This window comes from Pinus tabuliformis, chromosome 9 (genome assembly GCF_031772625.1).
Source record: "Pinus tabuliformis cultivar Carrire ecotype Pingquan chromosome 9, CPIR1, whole genome shotgun sequence".
Classification (NCBI taxonomy): Eukaryota; Viridiplantae; Streptophyta; class Pinopsida; order Pinales; family Pinaceae; genus Pinus; species Pinus tabuliformis.
In genome coordinates this window covers 1,227,227,072-1,227,240,574 of record NC_142307.1, presented here as the reverse complement: position 1 = coordinate 1,227,240,574, position 13,503 = coordinate 1,227,227,072, and the positions used below count along the sequence as shown (strand labels likewise).

The window sequence follows — 13,503 nt, the reverse complement described above, 5'->3', positions numbered from 1 at the left end:
AAAATAATGTTATTCTTTTATATTGATCTTTATAATATAACAGAATTTGTCTTTTTCATACATTCAATCTATTCTATAATTATTTTTGAGAATATATATATATATATAATTTGAATTATATATATATATATATATATATATATATATATATATATATATAAAATTCAAATTATATATATATTTTATTATATATATATATATATATATATATATATATATATATATATATATATATATAATTCAAATTATATATATATATATATATATATATAACTAATTTAATTATAAATATTAAATAGTGTACATTTATATAAATATAATTTATTTAAAAACCTATTTTAATTTTTAATGATTACCTGCGAAATAAAAGATCCACAATTTTATATTTGTATAGTAATAAAAATAGATAGTATAATTTAATATTATTTTTAAAATGATAATCATTATTATAAAGTTATGTATTTTTTTACAAATCAAATTATTTAAAATATTATTTATTTTAATTTATTAATATAAAAAAAATCAATTAATAATAATGATAATTTAATTTTAAAATTACTAAAATTAATATAGGAAAACGTTGGTTTATAAAACCAGAAATTAAAAACTTCATTTACATAATAATTCAAATGTTAAATTTATAAAAATATATTACTCATAACTATATAGTAGTTATCATCCGTATCAAAATTTAATTAACTCAATTTATAATCATTATCTTTTACTAAAATACTAATTAATATTATAATTTTAATTAAATATTAAATAATTAATTATTAAGTACATTATTTTATTTATATTGGTTTAAAAAAGTTATTTTTAGTTGGATTTCAAACTTTTGTGGTTAGTTATTGTTGAGTTAAATTTCAAAGTATCTACGATAGTGGTCATTGTACGTTTGGAATCCCAAATGGGATCCATCATTAAGGCTTTTTGAAAGAATGATAGAAGAGCTATAGTGGAAAATGAATAAATAGTAAGTTGCTGTCATAATAGCTTTTAAGAAATTCAAGGTCCAAGTGTGCAATTTTAATCCTTGTTTTTCGAGTAAATTAATATAATTCCATGTATCCCCTCATTATCCCCTCTTTATAGGGAAATAATATTGGAGTTAAAACCTGTGGTTAGTTTTTATTAAGTTAAATTTTGGAATATGCATAGTAGTGATTATCTTTGGTGGATGTTTCTAGTCCTAAAAAAGATCCATCATCAAAACTTTTTGAACGATAGAAAAACTATAGTGAAAAGTAAATAAATAATTGAAAAAACAAATGATAATTTTTATAGTGAAAAGTAAATAAATAATTGAAAAAAAAATATAATTTTTTATTTTTTTTAAAATAAAATAATAATATTTTGTCTTTTTAAGCTTGAACGTTGATAATTTCACATAAATTTAAATATTTAAATCACACGAGAGAAAAGCAGGAAGCATAAATCTTTAGGTGGTTACCTACTTCAGAATCCGCACACCAAGTCCAACAACACTTTATTATACATCCTCTTTATTGCGATCCTCGTTATATACGAACGTGCTTCATTTTTATTGGGAAAATTCTGAACATTTTTAATTTGGATTTTCGCTCCGCAATTAACATGATAATTTAGTCATGCAATATTAAGTTTTAGCGAAATTACATTTTTAAATTGTATTTTCTAATATACAAATATAAATCATCATTATATATGAATTTGCTTCATTTTTACTTGGAAAATTCTGAACATTTTTATTTTGAATTTTCCCTCCGCAATTAACATAATTAACATAATAATTTGATAGATTATGGTACTGATATGTATAATTCCAAACCATAATTAATATGATAATTTGGTAGATTATGGTATTGATATTTATAATTCCAAACCATAATTAACCTGATAATTCGGGAGATTATGGTACCGATATTTATAATTCAAAACCATAATTAACATGATAATTTGGTAGATAATTAACACGATAATTTGGTAGATTATGGTACTGATATTTATGATTCCAAACCATTTTTTTTAAATAGAAATTTAAATTTTACATGAAACCAATGAAAGATACCAATAAAAAAAATTGATTATAGAATATAACGCTTAAGCCATACTTCTGGCCCTGCGCTTGATGAACATAATATTAATTATGTAATTATCTCACGGCAAGCTTAAACTACCGCTTTTGTCTCGTCTTAAACAATCGACAAATGTCAGCCCACGTAATGGTTGAAATCACGAAAACCACCATCGACACGCATGCAGCGATTTGGGAGCATAAAATAAAGAAAATGAGATGCTCTGGATGTGGAGCGAATGAGTGGGCCGCCTCCTTACGATTAACAACAAACATTATGATGATCGATCAAATTTAAAATTAAGTGGGTCATTTTATAAGCAAAAGAAACAGCGGTACTGGTGAGCAGAGTGAGGGTGAGGTTCAATGGGGCACGCTCCTTCTACCTGGCAACAAGACCGTGCTCCATCAAATGTTGGAATGGAAGGTGCAGCCAACTTAGAATTTAGGTTACCCCTCGAAATGCTGGAACGCATTTATGTATATAAATATGAAGGGGTGTGCCCTTCGAATGAAGACACAATATTGGACATTGTCCACATTGGACGTTTTCATAGTTTTTCAGTAACGTTCAAGTTCATCTCAGCTACTTTCGTTTTGTTTTTACTTTATTGATTGCCCTATACATTTTCGGATTTCTCCGCTTCAATATTTTCTCTGCCGTGAATTCCTGAATTCCTCCCTGTCCAGTGTCAACAGAGGGAAATTTATACCTCTCGTGTTGTCGGGATTTTGAAAAATTGTTGCTGGAGTTTTTACATCTGGTGGGTTATCGCTTTTATGTGCCTGATATTGCCAGTTGTGATAAACCTGTGAGCGATCCTCTCTCTATTCCTATTCAAAGGCAAGCAAAGGAGAATTCCGTCCTCTGACTCTGAGTGCGCTTCTAAACAATGCCTGCGACGAGTTTCCCCAACACAAGGCTATCATTCTGCCCGGGAAATTCGAAGTTACATACGCGGAACTGCAAAGGCTCGTCAATATCTGTGCCGCCGAGTTAAGAAACGCCGGGATCGGAAGAGGGGATGTGGTGGCTCTCACCTTTCCTAACTCTATTGAGGTAAAGATTCACGCTACGCTTTTCCCTTTGGTTTAAACAATATTCCTACAACTTTTTAACAGAATCTCTCAAGTCATTGTTGTTTTCTCTGTCTTTTATCCCAAGATTCCCTGAAATTTTGGTTTTCCTCTTTTATCCCCCCTTCATTCTGTTAGATCTCTTACAGTTGCAGATTGTGCCCGTTTTTTTTGTAATCTGCTGTTTTGAAGGGAAAAATAGTCATCATTAAAGGATAGTTTAGGTAATTTCATGACATGATGGGTCAGGTTCATATTTCATCGCTGAATATGTTAGTGCGTCTTTGGCGCAGTTCGTGATACTGTTCCTTGCGGTGATAAGGGCCAGAGCAGTTGCAGCACCACTGAATTCTGCCTACACTGAAGAGGAATTTGAGTTCTATTTAGAAGATTCTGTTAAATTCTAATTTTGAACACCGCGGCGGATTCTGGAAAACCACCCGGTCTCCCCGCACCGCCCTTCACCAAAGGCGGTATCCGTAGCTGAGGCTCCGACACAATCACACTCCGCCACGCGTCCTTAGTACGACGCCGAAAACCGCTCTCCCCGGACGCTAAAGTCCGTTTGTTTTGCGCGAGGTTGGCTCCTGAACCTCGTTGGATCAGCCAAGTGTTCTGGGCGCGCGATCTCAGCCGTCGATTTCCCGAAGGTGCACGGGCCTGCGTCAAATCACATTTTTGCGTGGATTGAAAGTTTTTTTTGTCGTTTTCCTCGTTGACCGCCGTGGAGGAAACGTTGTGGTCTTTAATGCATTTACGTAGTTTTGGTGGCGGCCTTTAATATAGTTATGGGCATGTGTTTAATATAGTTATGGGCACATTTTTTATATGTTTGTTTTACATATGTCGTAAAAAAAATGTCTATGTTATATAGTTTTTTTTGTGTGTTGTGAGTAGTGGCTACGCACTATAGTGCAATTTTCTTTCGTGAATGCACAACAGTGCGATATAGAAATGGATATGTAATGTCTTGATTTAGCCATTGAAGAACAGAGAGCTGTTTTTGTAATATCCACAGCAGTGGAAAATCTGTGACTGCAACAGAGTTTGTTTTGTGAATCCCTCTTTGCACAGAGGTAGAAATATGTAACAGAAAATTTGTTTTAATGGAAATGTTCTTTGTGACTGTGTAATGTTGTCTTATGAGTCATTTTTTTTTTGAAAGGATCCCTGTCAAAAGATCGTGGACAGAGTAAACAGAGCATCGTCTCTGTAGTGAATATTTAAATTGGTTTTTGGTATTTTCTCCATTGAAAAATAACCAACAGTGGTATCAGAGCAAGGCTTAGGCTCTTTAAAGAAGTTAAAGAAGCTGAAGGGAGAAGGTTGTTGCTGCAGCAAAACTTCTCAGGCAGACAGAAGACTCAGACAGCGAAGGATTCAAGTATTCCCCAAAAGCATTTCTCTAGTTATTGCTGAAGACAGTCAGTTGTTTTTTTAAAAAATCACAGTCAAGGATTTAAAACCATAGTTCAAGATGCAAGGAATGGCAAGCACAAGCATGGGTATGTTCAACACCCAACTCCCACACTTTAATGGGAATAACTATGACTACTGGTCTATAACCATGAGAGCTTTGTTCATCTCTCAAGATATATGGGAACTAGTAGAATATGGGTTTGAGGAACCAACAGATGAAACAACATTTAATAACCTAACTCAGGGAGAGAAGGACCTATTGAAGCTCAATAGGAAGAAGGATGCAAAGGCCATTGTCTTGTTGTATCAAGCAGTGGACCAGAGTATATTCCCAAGGATAACAGCAGCTACAACATCACACAATGCATGGAAAATCCTAAAAACTGCCTATCAAGGCATGGAGAGAGTGAAGACAGCAAAATTGCAAATGCTGAGAAAGGATTTTGAAAACTTGAACATGAAGGAGTCAGACAACATTGAATCATTCTTCACTCATGTGATTGGTGTAATTACACAAATGAGAACTCATGGAGAAACAATTGAAGATAGAAGAATAGTGGAGAAAATATTGAGGGTCTTACCCTCAAGGTTCGATGCCATAGTCACCACCATTGAAGAGACAAAGGATCTCTCAAACTATTCAGTTGATGAGCTACATGCATCACTGATAACTCATGAGCAGAGGTTGAGTAGGAATGAAAACTCATCCCTTGAGCAAGCCTTCAAGACCCAGATGTCCTTTGGAAGAGGAAGGGGTCAAGGAAGAGGAAACCGAAGAGGAAGAGGCAGAAGCCAGAACAGAGGTGGAAGGAACAGCCCGTCAAATGCACAAGGAAGAGGCAGCAATCCAAATCAGAACCAAGGTCAAGGCAGCAGCCAACAAAGAGATCAGTATCAGGCTCAAGGACAAAGGTATGATAAATCTAATGTTCAATGCTATTATTGCAAAAAGTATGGACATTATGCTAGTGATTGTAGAAAGAAACGGCATGATATGAACAGCAGACAAAATGCAAATGTTACAAGAGAAAACAACAGTCAAGAAAATGTCCTGTTAGCTTGTAACATGGCTGAAACACATAGTGAGGACATATGGTTTTTAGAATCAGGTTGCAGCAACCATATGACAGGGAATATAGCCCTCTTTTCAGCCTTAAATCAGAATTTGAAATCAAAGGTCACACTAGGAACTGATAGTAAAGTGTCTGTTATGGGAAAAGGGGAGGTAAAAATATTTACAAAGCAAGGAGAAAGGAAAACCATAGCAGATGTCTACTATGTCCCCGGAATGAGATGTAACCTCTTGAGTATTGGATAGCTTGTCCAAAAGGGTTACAATGTTTACTTTGTAAATGATGTGTGCACCATCAAGGACATACCACCCAGCAAAAGATGCATTGCTAAAGTGAAGATGACAAAGAACAGGATGTTCCCTCTCCGGATCAGGGCAGACTTGAAGAACAAGAAGGAAATGGCAGCAGTCACCCAAGAGGCCTTCCAAAGCGTGCCAAAGGATGAAAATTGGTTATGGCACTTGAGATTCGGGCATCTAAATTTTGGAGGTCTAAACTTATTGAGCAGAAAAGGAATGGTAAAGGGATTACCATTGATAGCGAAGCCAGACAGCCTTTGTGAAGGTTGTATATTGGGCAAACAACATAGAGAGAGTTTTCCATCAGGGAAAAGTGTAAGGGCAAAGGCACCCTTAGAGATTATCCACTCAGATTTGTGTGGACCAATGCAAGCTCCATCATTAGCTGGCAGCCTATATTTCTTGACATTCATTGATGATTTTACAAGAAAGACTTGGATATATTTCCTCAAGAACAAAAGTGAAGTCTTTGAGAAATTCCAAAACTTCAAAGCACTTGTGGAGAACCAAAGCGGGCTGCACATAAAAGTATTGAGAACTGATAGAGGAGGTGAGTATATCTCAAATGAATTCCTAAAGTTTTGTAGAGAAAATGGAATACATAAACAGTTCACAACTCGGTACACCCCACAGCAAAATGGAGTTGCTGAAAGGAAGAACAGAACCATCATGGAGATGGCAAGGAGCATGTTGAAGGCAAAGCATTTGCCAAATGAGTATTGGGCTGAAGTTGTACATTGTACAGTTTATATTTTGAACATGTGTCCTACAAAGGCAGTCATGAACAAAGTGCCAGAAGAGGCATGGAGTGGGAGAAAGTAAGTAGTCACCCACATGAGAGTTTTTGGGTGTGTGGCCTATGCACACATACCAGATCAGCTAAGGAGGAAGTTGGACAGCAAAGGGGAGAAGTGTATCCTTGTTGGATACAGTGATGAATCCAAAGACTACAGGCTGTACATCCCATCTACCAAGAAGTTCTTTGTCAGCAGGGATGTTCAATTCATTGAAGAGGAAGCTTGGGATGGAAGCATAGAGAAAACAGTGAACATTAAAAGTTGTTTGCCTCATGATGAAGATGAAGAGGAGGTGGCTAAAATGAATCCCCAAACAGCGGCACCAACACAAGAACAGCAAGGTACACCATTGAGGATCAATGAGAGTGCTTCTCCAAGCACACCACAAGGAGGAAATTCAAGTGCATCTTCAAGCACTTGCACACCAAGTGAAAGAGGTAAGAAATTTAGAAATCTAAGTGACATTTATGAAGAAGGAATGAATTCCTTGTTTGCCTTGTTTTGTCATGTTGATGATCCTATTCATTTCGAGGATGCAATTAAAGATAGGAAATGGATAGAAGCTATGGATTAGGAGATGAATGCCATAGAGAGAAACAAGACATGGGATTTGGTTGAGCTACCGAAAGGCAAAGAAGTCATTGGTGTGAAATGGGTCTACAAGACCAAGAGCAATGCTGAAGGCAAGATTGAAAGGCATAAAGCAAGGCTGGTTGTCAAAGGATACAAGCAGCAGTATGGGAGAGATTATGAGGAGACTTTCGCCCCGGTTGCAAGAATGGAAACCATGAGAGCAGTGTTGTCCATAGCAGCACAAAACAAATGGAAAGTCTACCAAATGGATGTGAAATCAGCATTCCTAAATGGAGTGTTAATGGAAGAGGTTTATGTGGAACAACCTCTCGGATATGAGAAGAAAGGTGAAGAGCACAAAGTGTGCAAATTGAAGAAAGCTCTTTATAGGCTGAAGCAAGCGCCAAGAGCATGGTACAGCAGGATAAATTCATATCTATTGGATAATGAATTTGACAAATGTGAAGGAGAACCCACAGTCTACATCAAAGAAAAGGATGGTAAAATTTTAATTGTTGTCTTGTATGTAGATGATGTTATTTTCACTGGAAATGATATTTATCTTATTGAGAATTTTAAATCAGTCATGAAGGATGAATTTGAAATGACTGACATGGGTTTGTTGAGATACTTCTTAGGCATAGAAGTAGATCAAAATGAAAAATGAATTTTTATATCTCAAGCAAGATATGTAAATCAAGTTTTGGGCAGATTTAACATGCAAGAGTGCAAGGCAGCAATGACTCCCACAGTGATGGGATTAAAGCTCAGCAGAGAGGACAACAGCAAGGATTTTGATCCTAGCTTGTATAAAAGCATTGTGGGCAGCCTCATGTATTTAACAGCAACTAGGCCTGATTTAATGTATGTTGTTAGTTTGATTTCTAGATTTATGGAGAGGCCAAAGGAGGTACATTGGCAGGCAGCAAAGAGAATTTTGAGGTATGTCAAAGGTACCAAAATGTTTGGAATATTATATAGTGTCTCAGAACATTCAGATTTGGTTGGATACACTGATAGTGATTGGGCTGGAAGTGTAGATGATCGGAAGAGCACCTCCGGTTATGTTTTTAATATGGGTTCAGGAGCCATTTCATGGGCTTCTAAGAAGCAGTCCATTGTAGCATTATCTACAGCAGAGGCAGAATATGTGGCAGCGACAGCAGCAGCATGTCAGGCAGTATGGATGAGGAGGATGTTGAGAAGCTTAGGCCAAGAGCAGGCAAAAGCGACAGTGGTCTTTTGTTACAATAGCTCAGCTATTGCTTTCTCAAAGAATTCAGTGTTTCATAAGAGAACGAAACACATTGATACAAGGTTTCACTACATCAGAGAATTGGTGAACAATGGCGAAATCATCCTAGAACATTGCAGGACCCAGGAACAGGTTGCAGACATCTTGACAAAGCCAATGGTTCAGAAGAGTTTCGAATTTTTGAGAAAATGCTTGGGAATGACTGAACACGCGGCTGTTAAAATTAAAGGGGAGTGTTAAATTCTAATTTTGAACAGCGCGGCGGATTCTGGAAAACCACCCGGTCTCCCCGCACCGCCCTTCACCAAAGGCGGTATTCGTAGCTGAGGCTCCGACACAATCACACTCCGCCACGCGTCCTTAGTACGACGCCGAAAACCGCTCTCCCCGGACGCTAAAGTCCGTTTGTTTTGCGCGAGGTTGGCTCTCGAACCTCGTTGGATCAGCCAAGTGTTCTGGGCGCGCGATCTTAGCCGTCGATTTCCCGAAGGTGCACGGGCCTGCGTCAAATCACATTTTTGCGTGGATTGAAATTTTTTTTTGTCGTTTTCCTCGTTGACCGCCATGGAGGAAACGTTGTGGTCTTTAATGCATTTACGTAGTTTTGGTGGCGGCCTTTAATATAGTTATGGGCATGTGTTTAATATAGTTATGGGCACATTTTTTATATGTTTGTTTTACATATGTCGTAAAAAAAATGTCTATGTTATATAGTTTTTTTTGTGTGTTGTGAGTAGTGGCTACGCACTATAGTGCAATTTTCTTTCGTGAATGCACAACAGTGCGATATAGAAATGGATCTGTAATGTCTTGATTTAGCCATTGAAGAACAGAGAGATGTTTTTGTAATATCCACAGCAGTGGAAAATCTGTGACTGCAACAGAGTTTGTTTTGTGAATCCCTCTTTGCACAGAGGTAAAAATATGTAACAGAAAATTTGTTTTAATGGAAATGTTCTTTGTGACTGTGTAATGCTGTCTTATGAGTCATTTTGTTTTTGAAAGGATCCCTGTCAAAAGATCCTGGACAGAGTAAATAGAACATCGTCTCTGTAGTGAATATTTAAATTGGTTTTTGGTATTTTCTCCATTGAAAAATAACCAACAGATTGCGGGTGCAAAATGCTTATAGTATCCACGGAAGGAAATTCGTCGGCCGAAATGGCAGCCATAAAGCTCGGTCTCTCTGTGGCCGCATTACAATTCGATCTCGATACCGACAGAAATGGAACAGTCGAGTTCCATCCGAGATCGAACTTCGTGGGATCAGAGGGCAGCGATGAGGTTAGCGACACCGACCTGAACCTGGAAGACTACTTGGCATTATTTCTTCACACGTCTGGCACCACTAGCCGGCCAAAGGGAGTCCCGTTGACGCAATTAAACCTAGCGGCATCCACGAAACACATCATAGACGTGTATGAGCTTTTGCCCTCCGACCTAACCGTCATTGTCTTACGGCTCTTTCACGTCCATGGTCTCGTAGCGTCATTGCTCTCGTCCATGGTTGTGGGCGGAAGCGTCGTAATTCCGTCTGCCGGTCGATTCTCGGCCTCAACGTTCTGGAACGATATGAAAACCTACGGTGCTACTTGGTACACAGCGGTGCCTACCATTCACCAAATTTTGCTAGAGAGGCACATCACAAAGCCTGAGAGCGAGTATCCAAAGCTACGATTCATCAGAAACTGCAGCGCCTCTCTGGCTCCAGCAATACTGGAGCATCTGGAGCAAGCCTTCGGCACTCCTGTTCTTGAAGCTTACGCAATGACAGAGGCTTCTCATTTGATGACGTCAAATCCGTTGCCACATCGTGGTGTTCATAAACCGGGATCCGTGGGCAAGGCGGTAGGGCAAGAATTAGCCATTCTGGATCACAACGGAGTTGTTCAGAAACAGGGATGTAGCGGTGAGGTCTGTATACTGGGTTTGAACGTTACACAGGGTTATCAAAACAACCCAGAAGCCAATAAAACCGCTTTTCAGTTCGGGTGGTTTCACACCAGAGACCTCGGTTACCTTGACAGCGATGGATATCTGTTTCTGATTGGGCGAATTAAAGAGCTTATCAATCGAGGAGGTAAACACCAATAAGCTAGGAGAGGCTTGAGTTTTGATTAATTTGTGAATTAACGTTTTGAAACTATTTTACAGGCGAGAAAATATCACCTATGGAAGTAGACGCTGTGTTACTGTCGCACCCAGCAGTGGCCGAGGCTGTTGCTTTTGCGGTTCCTGATGACAAATACGGAGAAGAGGTGATTTACTCGCGTTCAGCACTATTTTTCCTAGATTTAGCTAATATATTTATTAAAAAAATTGTGATTTAATTAACGAAATAGATTCCTCTGAATCTGGTTGTGACGTGACAGATCAACGCGGCGGTGGTTCCAAGGGATGGGGTCACTGTAACTGAAAGAGAAATAAGGGATTTATGCAAGAAAAATTTGGCCACTTTCAAAATACCGAAAAGGGTATTCATTACGGACTGTATCCCGAAAACTGTAACGGGAAAAGTCCAGAGGCGACTGGTTGCGGAGCATTTCATAGCAGTTGTCTCATCTGCGAAGGTCCCTAAATTTGGGGCATAACTTATCTCCTCTCGTAGTCAAGTAGAGCCGCTCCACCTTTATTTACTAATCCATTTTGTATGCAAAATCTCACCTCGTCTCATTTCGTAGATTCGATCGTTTGCCTTGCACTCCCAGGCGAAGGAAAAGAATTCTTCTACTGACGCATTGTGTGATTTATTTCCGATGTGTATGGTAAAATAATAAAGACGATTTACGATTGTTGTCCTCGCATATCATCTGAGATTTGGAGTAAGATGATATGTCCAATTGTAATGTAATCCATCGATATCAAAGTTCTATATTTTATTGGAAAAGATTTTATAAATTATTTCCAACAGCTGCGTAGCAATCACTGGAAGATGGGCTTTTCTACCTTACAGAATTTTGGTGCGATAGATATTGTGGCCTGCCTCTCGAGCGAGAATACCAATCACAGTGAGAATACCTACGAATAACTTCGGAGTCACAGTCAGAAATTGGAAGTCTCCGAATTAGCCTGTGTGGGATTCTCTAGTTACCATGCGCCGTCTCGTTAATATCCATCCACCTTTATAGTTAGCGGACAATCGTCAATGTGGAATCTTGGTCTAAATTAGCTTACCCTCCCCGATGGAATTGGGAATACAAAATTGAATCAATGGGAGTTTCAATATTAAAATTTTAATTATAAATAAGGAAAATAGTGTAATGAGAATTATTTTATTAAAAAGTAGTTTACGATTTTGAGAATGATCATCTATTATAGACGATCATAGACTTCCTAAGCTAGCTTTAAATTCTAGCCAAAATCACCTAAGGCTCAATCGAGGGTGGCATAAAGACACAAGGGCCTGGTTAAACTATTGGGAGATCAACGAAAATGATGCATTGCAAAATATAAATAACATTAAAGATATTGTTACTTCTAAGTTCAAAGAAAAAATGTGGTGTGAGAAAGACTTAGCGGCTAAAAGAAAATTAAGTTATTATAAGAAGGTCATCAACCCCACTCTAGAAGATCAAAAGTATCTCTCTATTTTAACTAGCTCAAAGAAGAAAATTAATATAGCAAAGATTAGAACGAATTCTCATGAGCTCCATAGTGAAACAGGTCGTTGGGCAGTTCCTAAAACGCCATGGACGGAAAGGATCTGCCATATATGTGAGAATAGGAACATCGAGGATGAAAACCACTTCCTCTTAGAGTGCCCCGCGTATAACCACATTAGATCTCAGTTTCACAATTTTTGTTACAATACTGACCTTCCTAGCCTTTTACAATGTCAAAATTATAGTGAGCTCGGGAGGCTTCTCTCCAAGCTTTTTGAGCATAGGAATAAAATCTTAAATCAAAATAGATAATTTGTTTCTTTAGGTCCGATAGACCATTATTTGGTCTCAGCGGACGTTCATCATCATCATCATCATCATCAGTTTTGACATTTTCCAAATTTATAATATTTTTCGTTTTCTAAATGAAAATGACAAAATCTTCATAAAATCTAGGAAATAAGATATTTTAATGACTTAGTCATACATACTGACATAGTTGTATCAGTTTTTTATTTATATGATTTTTTAGAAATTACAATTAACATGAGTATATAAAAAAAATATTTAAAACAATAAAGTATATAATTGTGATATATACTTCTATCACTTTTGTATTTATATAATTTTTTAAAAATTATAATAAACATGAATATATAGAAATTATGTAAAACAATGAAGTATATAATAATTGTGATATGTATTTAGATAAAATACATTTTATTTAAATAATTTTATATCAATAATATGAAATAATTCATATTAATAATATATAATATAATATATATATATATATATATATATATATATATATATATATATATATATATATATATATAAGTATGGGCTCTCTCGCATGATATAAACACAGTCTTGCGGAGGATATATAAACGTAGTCTCGCAGCGGATATATAAACACAGTCTCGGGGAGGATATATGGGTTCTCTCACATGATATAAACTCAGTCTCGGTGATATATATATGGGTTCTCTCGCATGATATAAACACAGTCTCGGGGGTGATATAAGTCTTACAAGTTATATAAACAGTCTTAGTTCTCGCATGATATAAACGCAGTCTTGGTGATATATATATATGGGTTCTCTCGCATGATATAAACACAGTCTCGCGGAGGATATATAAACGCAGTCTCGCAGCGGATATATAAACGCAGTCTCGCAGCGGATATATAAACTCAGTCTCGGTGATATATATATGGGTTCTCTCGCATGATATAAACACAGTCTCGGTGATATATATATGGGCTCTCTCGCATGATATAAACACAGTCTCGCGGAGGATATATAAACGCAATCTCGCAGCGGATATATAAACACAGTCTCGGAGAGGAT

At 37.0% G+C, this 13,503-nt stretch overlaps 1 protein-coding gene across 1 annotated transcript; it reads left to right on the top strand.

Annotated features, from left to right (window-relative positions):
* Positions 1–2,864: 2,864 nt before the first annotated feature.
* On the top strand, positions 2,865–11,366 carry LOC149152961 (oxalate--CoA ligase-like; the record flags this gene model as incomplete). The annotated part of the gene is made up of 5 exons (XM_089443648.1): positions 2,865–3,116; positions 3,427–3,527; positions 9,662–10,629; positions 10,704–10,807; positions 10,922–11,366. Coding segments are annotated over 5 exons (1,644 nt in total), but the record flags the coding sequence as incomplete, so codon positions are not given.
* Between the last annotated feature and the right edge of the window lie 2,137 nt (positions 11,367–13,503).